The 8,358-nt window shown below is 35.5% G+C and overlaps 1 protein-coding gene across 1 annotated transcript; it reads right to left on the bottom strand.

Annotated features, from left to right (window-relative positions):
* Positions 1-6,266: 6,266 nt before the first annotated feature.
* LOC145689599 (uncharacterized) lies at positions 6,267-6,698 on the bottom strand. Its single transcript, XM_081763778.1, has one exon. It carries the CDS (start codon positions 6,696-6,698, stop codon positions 6,267-6,269), a length of 432 nt encoding a protein of 143 aa, XP_081619904.1.
* Positions 6,699-8,358: the final 1,660 nt, after the last annotated feature.

Here is an 8,358-nt window from a genome sequence, read left to right as displayed (position 1 = left end):
TGCTGGTAGGTCACTCGCTTGTTTTCGTCAAGCATTTTCCTAATAACAGTAATGTTTTCCTCCGTAACTAACTTCGTCGCCTTTCCTGCCCTCTGAACGTTCTCCAGAATAAAATTTCCAACTTGGAATTCTCTGTACCACGTGGATATATTCGTACGATGTGGACAGACCACCTAGTGCAAGAGTCATTTCTTCTATGCACTGGTCTACGTTTAAACCACGCGCAAAGTTGTACTGTAAAACTGCTCGTATCTCATTTCGTGACCAAGATACCATACAAGTACTTTAGACTATCACTGCAAATGAATAACTCAGCCCGTCTACTTGGCGCAGCTTTACTGTGCAAGTATGAACATATCTCAGCTTGCACCAAGAAGCAGTCCCCTTCTGCATGGTTGCATCGTATTGCGAAACTTTACTAGTATCATTTGCACTTGAATACACACTATATGAATGCATTTTTCAAACATAGTTATTGTGTTCTTTTAATACTTACTTTTCAAGTTCAAATAAAAAACTGTATTTATAGATGTCACATTTATATACTTGGTTATATGCGTAAATCCATAGTAATGTGTGGAAATTGAACATTTATCCACATGTTGCGATTTATTTAGCACCCTTCGTTAAGATCAATATTATCAAACACTATTTAATGTCTTAACAGAGAATTCAAGGTTTCACCAACCAACATCCTTTAATTTGTAATAGCTCTTTAAAAGTGTATCCAATTGTAACTGTAGCAATCGTTGAACATCTTTTAACAAATGCTGAAATATATTGTATGTAGTTCTTCCCTGATTTTTCTTTCGACCAACAATACCAACAGTAAGGAATCTGATCAGTAGTTTTGATGTGTCTTCATAAGATATATTCAGGGTTTCAAGACAATACTGGCAACGTCTGGGAGGTGATTCCTGACACCGATAAAACCAAAAGTATAGACCAACCTGGGTGCAGAAATCCGTCATTTCGGAGTTATAGGCTGCCGGAAACATGAAAATATGAACTTTAAAGATCCATAGCTCCAATAGTAGGAGACCTACTGTAGTCGGGTCTAGGCCACGTAGAAACTAGTATGTGCCGTATCCAAATATCCATTTTGAGAACCCTGGAGTACCTGCAACAATTTTTATACAGGTAGTTGGTGAGTACTTCAAATTATATGCCCGTAGCCAAACTCCCTCTATAAAAATCGTTGCGTGAGTACCGTAGGATTCTGGAGCATGTATTTTTGGATAGCGCACATATTAGTTCCTAAGTGAAGTCCTGACCCGACTACGGTAGGTCTCATAGTATTGGAGCTGTGGACATTCGAAGTCCATATTTTCATGTTTTCGGCAGCCTATAACTCCGAAATGAGAGATTTCAGCACGGAGGTTGGTCAATACTTTTTGTCTTATGTTGGTGCAGGAATCACCTCCAAAACGTTGTTGGTGTTGTTTTGAAACACCCTGTATATATATATATATATATATATATATATATATATCTGTGGGTTGGGTCTAAAAGAACCTATGTCACATTTTGGCAAAAATGAGACGTTCCTCAAATTTTAACGCCTATAAATGGATATTTTCTTGTGAAAGAAAAGCAAATGTTAATATGAATGGTACATATTCCAAACTATTTCGTGTTGACATTTGCTCTTCTTGTACAATAACAATGATAGCAATAAAACTGATTATGCAATGAAGAACCTAGTCATTTGAAGTTTATATAGACTGTATGATAAACAGGTTTTTAAAAATCTAATATCGTTGTTTCAGACTGATATAGTTTTTGCAAACATAGATCAAAATAACAAATTATAATAGAAAGTTAGAGATTGGTGTGAGTACTCTTATGTTCTTATGTAGACGGAGAGGAATTGCCTATTGAAAATTACTTATAACGTTTTATTAAGTAATTTGTTGCAGTTATGTTGATCCGAGAATGGTATAAATGCAAAATTAAAATTTCGCATAAGCACCAGCATTTCTCACGAGTTTCTGTAAACTTTCGATGTGGCCGCTACTGAATGTTACTTATCCCATGCCGAATGCGAGTCTCAAAACTCTTCCAGAGCGTGGAATAGCAATTCTGATTCGCATTAGCGATGTGAGGCGATAAGACCAGTGCACCTCCCCTAGGTTAACTCACAGACTATTTCGGTAGGTACCTTACACAGTTATTACACCAACGCCACGCATCGGATGATGGAGTGAATAGTCTGGATACGCAAAGAACTTGCCTTTCTTTCAGTTATCGCTGGTTGGAGTGATCCACAATAAGCTTACTACCATCACTAACAGCATATTTTAGCCCATTTTTAGGGCGATAGCTAACAGTCTTCCAAAGAAAAGAGGATAGTAAGTTCACCTCCTAAGTATGTCTGTTGGGGAGATTATCCAAGCGAGTAGAAGTCAACAGCGTATATACTGTGTCAGCGCCTGAGACGGTGAACTCACTTTCCCCCAAGAACATCAGGAGCTTGCCCGACAATACCAGATAACGAATTCCACGATATTGTCTACAACCCGCTGAATCCAACTATGATAGTTCAATGGCGCACTGTAAGACACCGGCGATGTTAACTTTGCTACCATTTGTACCACTGAATACCGTAATTCGTACTTTGAGGGTAGCTTAGCTGGCTCACACAGTTTTAAACGTTGCAGCGTCCTTAGTTATTTTCTATTACTGGAAAGATGGTAAATACTTGTATCTATCACTTTAGGAGTTAAAGTACATTTTGGTTCATAGAAAAACTTTAGAATTTACAAAAGTAAGTAATAATTCTCAATAGGCACTTACCTTTCTCTTCTTTGAAGAATTGTTATATTGCAGTTCTATAAAGGCGAGACAAATCGTAACGCAAAGTTGATTATTACTACGACGAATGGTATTCATATACCTAAGGATGGGACGTAGATTTAAAAGAAGAAAAAAAAGCATTTACATCAGCACGTACTATATACTATTTCAGATCAGTAGGGTGATTATTCCACTGTTAAAGGGTATTAAGTTGACTATGTGTTAAGATGATGTTTTGGATATTTTTCCTCATGTTTTAGATTTACTTAGTGGTTCGAATAAGTTTTGTGTTTCATATTTAATACTTAGAAGACGAAATGTTTTTTCTTGTTTGTATTTTTGTTTGTTAACCAATTCCTCAGTGACTGCCGGCTCCTTTTATGTATGCTATATTACATGTGTGGAATGGATTTTAATATATATATATCTTATTGAGAACATTATTATTTTGCATTTATTTTATATATTTTTAAATATATAAGAATTGATACTGGAGACAAAGCTTCTCTTGAATAATGCAGACATGAAGTGTTTTTATTTTATAAATATTGTTTGTTTGTGTTTACATTGTACTCAAAATATCAGTTGTGTTCTAAAAAGCGGCTAGATGATGCATATACAATACGAGGAACGTCATACACTAAAGATCGTTGACAATATCATATTTATTGTATGTATATGACAAAGTACCTAAGGAAAACATGTAGTTTAATAGTTCAGTTTGTTTGATCTCTCGCCGAGACTCAGAAAATGAATTCGACCATCCTGAAGTCCATTCTGCGAGTTGCAAATTCACAAATGGAAATCAGCTATAAGTGAAAATCATCTGTATACCGAACTCGAGACGAGCGTCATTCTACTCCATTGGAAATACTATCCTGAGAAACAAAATCCCACCTGCTTGTTATGTCTTGAACATGAAGGAAGATGTTGAATATATCTTATTATTTTCCGTGTTTTGGCACTTGTAGAACACCGTATACAATAATGTTTGTCACTGTACGCAATAAGGTAAAACCAAACAACTACGCATTGTATTAAGAGAATTGTTTCTATTGTTGTCCGTAAGTTTCTGTTTACTATAAGTTACAATTAGATGTTACTAATTCCATTTATTTTGTATATTAGCGATTGAACTGTGTGGCCAATATGAACCATAGTGTTGACATCGCTGTTTTAAGGAACCGCTTACTCTCTTTTGGACTGCTCTGTAATAACATTCTTAACTTAGATATTTGGAAGTATAGGGCGAGTAAAAAGCTACTGAAGTTCAGGATGTTTCTTGACCCCGATTGTCATAAATGGGTCAATCCGTTTGAAATGATTTTTTTTATGCAGAGGGTTGCTTGACCATTTTTAATTTTTAAAATTGTTTTTAGATACATAGCAAAAAAAAAAAAAAGGTGTTAACGTGTTCGCGTTCTGAGCATATCAGAAGTAACTAGTAACTGGCATTGAGAATTTGAATTAGATTTTACTGATGGTATGAGCTTTACGCATTATATTTGATCTTTATACCAAGCAACGAATGACGTACTATGTTGTCTATATGTCACAAAAATATTTTTGTAAATCTTTGAATTGTTTGACAACAGTTACATGAGTAGCTGTTCTGCCATCTGTTGTTTTTAAGTCCTAGCGCATAAGAACAACAGAGGATTGCGGCAGTACTATCCATATAGAAATCATAGTATGTTATTCGTTACTTGGCATAAAGGCCAAGTATACTGCGTGAAACTTTGCTTATAGCAAACAATCAAATCCAGTGCAAATTCTCAATGCCAGTCACTAGTTACTTGTGATACACTCGGAAGGCGATGGCCTTGGTGTTAAATTAACAGACAAGTAATACGCTAAACTGGTAGTCATTTTGTGTTAACACCTCACTTTTTGCTGTGTACTATTATTACACCCATTATCAGCACAAAACTAATTTTTATAAAGTTTAATCCCAGCCCGTTTTTGAGTGGTGGTCATTTTTGTTGAGCATTGCGTGCCTTATTATCGACTTTGCAGACGTTAGCGTAAACTTGTATATCTTAGGATAGGATTATTCAAAAACGTTGCAACAAATACAATTTTGTTCAGTACTTTCTGTACTTTAATTTTGTCTAACATTTATTAGCATGAAAAGCCTTAATAGGTGAAAATTACTCCCTAAATTTAGTATTGAAATTTAACAAATTACAATTTTCAGAGCTGCAATTTATAATGAAGAGGTGAAATATCAAAGTTGATTTTTTAAATCATAACTGGATATGGCACTGTACTTACTTCACTAGAATAGCAATACTGATACGTGTTTTCTACAAGTTTTAGTATTTTTTAAAATTTAATATTTTGCAACTTTTGCATAGTTTGAAATACATCTCTGGCGGGATATGAAATGAAAAGCTTTCTGTAATATGCAGAATATACATCTATATCAGGTGTTATCATTGGCGGGATATGGAATGAAAAGCTTTACTTAATATGCAGAATATACATCTATATCAGGTGTTCTAAAAGTGGCACCCACGGACCACAGAGCAGTATTCCAAAAGTCAAACAGACAATATATATATATATATATATATATATATATATATATATATATATATATATATATATATATATATATATATATATATATATATATATATATATATATATATATATGTATACCTTTGGGGTCCTCGTCTGGAGACGCGAATTGCAGTATGCGCCAATAAAGAACCATAGCTTAGATCTACCAATCCATCGAATAATTACATCGATTCTTACCATATGACAGTTAAAGTCAATAGACGTTGACACTAGCACCATTTATTACCTTAACAATCAATGTAACTGCTTAATAGATTTATAGAGCAAAGCTAATGATTCCAAGTTAATATGCGATGTTGCCATATATTGTAACCTTGATTCCCCATAGCGGCAGAAGAAAACCCCAGATGGCATTCCATCATATAACATTTTCACTTTTTTTTTGACCTGTAGAATAATGCTCTGTAGTCCGTGGGCGCCATTTTTATAACACCCGATATAAGTGAAATCTATAGTAAAAATTTCAACTATATATTTGACTGTGAACAAAGGTATAAATTTTAAAAAATTAGAGAGTTAAGGTGAATTCGGTCCTTAACCAAATTAAAAAGAAAGACTAACTTGCACAATAGAGATATTTTAATTGTTGTTTTTACATACGTATGGGTAACAGCTATCCTCTTAAAATAAAAAGAAATCCATTACTCATCAGTAAGAAATAAAAGAAGAGAAAGAAATATTAACCTATTAATCTTAGGTACAAAATTGAGAAAAAGTTATAGTATTTGTCATTTTTTTCTAATCTAAATGACTGTTAAGAGCCTAATATACTAACAAATATTACAAATTTTAACACTACTTTTTGCTTGTTTTTCATAAGTGAAAGGAGATAATGAGATGCGACTTACCACAATCATAGATAAATGTTATTCTATTCTCGCTCATTACAAGTGAGTAAGATCACTCACAACTTCGAGATGGATAGCCTTTGTTGCTAAACACACAAACACTGCAATGTAGCACTTTACCTTTGTTTGTGATTTTCTGGTACTAGTTTTGATGTAAATAGGACCGGCAAAGTTGATTCCAGAATTTGTGAAAGGTCTTGTTAGTTCTACTCTATGTTTTGGTAGTTGTCCCATTAATTGTTCTGGTCCAGCCACCTTTAATCTTTGACATGTAATACACCTTCTAATAACTTTCTTGATGGCATTTTTACCAATAGGTATCCAATACCTTTGCCTTAGTGATGCTAGCATTAAATGACGTCCAGATTGTAGCAATCGCCTGTGTTCATGTTCTATAAATAGTCTTGTTAGGTGATGATCTGGTGATAGAATAATTTGATGTTTAGCATCAAATTCAAGTTCAGACATCTTTAATCTTCCACCAACTCTTAGTAATTGTTGATCACATATGAAAGGATTGAGAGGCAAGAGTTTGCTCTTATTGCTAACTCTTCCACTTTCTTTAAGATCGGGGGGCGCGGTTGCTCAGTGGTAGAGCGTTCCCCTCTGGTGCTTGGAGTCCCGGGTTCGATCCCAGCCCCCGCCAAGTGAACTTTGTGGTGGACAAACACCGTGCTCGTGTGTTATCTCGGGGTTCTCCCGTTTCCTCCCACTTTCTTCATTCCACCATTTCACTCATCTCTCATCATCACCGTCTCCTTTAGCCTAACCGGCATAACCGTGGGACGTAAAACTCAAAGATTTCATTTCATTTTTTTCTTTAAGATCAGCCATTTCCTTAGCATAAACTGAGTTTTGAACTTCTCGTATTGGTCTGATTAAAACTTCTTCAATTTCTTCCAAAGTAAGAGCGACTGTATTTCTTCTTGATGCTTCTACTTTAGCATTCTTGAAAAACCGCATGCAATAAGCCAAGACTCTCTGAAGTTTGTTCAAAGTAGAGAATCTTTCGATCATACTATTATCTTAAGTTGTCACTAAGTAACTTGATTTTAATTTCTTCTGTTCAGGAATCTCTCTGAGTGGGGCAGGCTCCGTCTTAGGCCAATCAAGTGAAGAACACTGTAACCATTGAGGACCGTTCCACCACAAATTATTATGTATTAACTTGTCAGGACTTGTTCCTCTTGATATAATATCTGCAGGATTTTCACTTGAAGCGACGTGTCTCTATTCTCCTCCCACTTCTTGTACCTCAGCAACTCGATTGCCAACAAATGTTTTCCATCTATTTGGACTTGCTCTTAACCATGCTAAGACCAGCATAGAATCTGTCCACATCTATATTTGGGATATTCGTTGTTTTAATGCCTTAGGTTTCTTTATTATTTGTTCTTAATGTTTTTTTTCTTACACATTAAGCTCGGAAGAGCCGAAGCAAATAAACCCATAAACTGAAACATTATACTTGATCAATGCAGGGTTGTATACCTACTTTTGGGCCACCCTGTAGATCTGAAAAGGTAAAGGGTCGCGTCAAGCTGTCCCCATGTAACCCTCACGCTTATCTTTGCCCTTTGTAACTTTTCTAGGAATGGGAGATACCACATGTTGGGAGTGGGGTAACGGCGTCACCCCACATCCCCTCTCATTTTTACCTCTGGTTATAACTTCATAATGGCTGGCAGTAATCCTTGTTCGAGTGTGTGTACAGATCGGTATGAGAGGAATGGTTGAATGAGAAACATCATCATTACATCATTACGAAGATGGGGGAATAAACAATCCTGATATAGACGATTTGGAAAAACAACAATGGACTATAACTTCAGAGGATGAGTTTTTGGCAAAGATCATGCCAATACAGTTCCAAGTGACCACGATGCGAATTCCGAAATCTCCGACGAAGATAATTACAGTGAAGAAGATGAAACTCCGGATATAACAGAAGAACACAGTACCGGAAGATCATATTATGCTAAAAATTTATTTAAATGGGCAAAGTCACCATCTGCTCGAAATGTTCGAGTCCAATATCATAATATACTCAGATTATCTAGAACAAGACGCTAACCAAGACGTGACGAACTATGTAGTTCAAAAGAGGCATTTAGTAAAATATTTGACT

The sequence above is a fragment of the Thermobia domestica genome, chromosome 7, assembly GCF_964235325.1.
Source record: "Thermobia domestica chromosome 7, izTheDome1.hap1.1, whole genome shotgun sequence".
In the NCBI taxonomy this organism is placed as follows: Eukaryota; Metazoa; Arthropoda; class Insecta; order Zygentoma; family Lepismatidae; genus Thermobia; species Thermobia domestica.
This window is presented reverse-complemented; position numbering and strand designations above follow the sequence as displayed.

Bases quoted from the DNA above. Each gene is read 5' to 3' on its own strand.
- LOC145689599 (XM_081763778.1), bottom strand. From the start codon at position 6,698: ATGTCTGAACTTGAATTTGATGCTAAACATCAAATTATTCTATCACCA.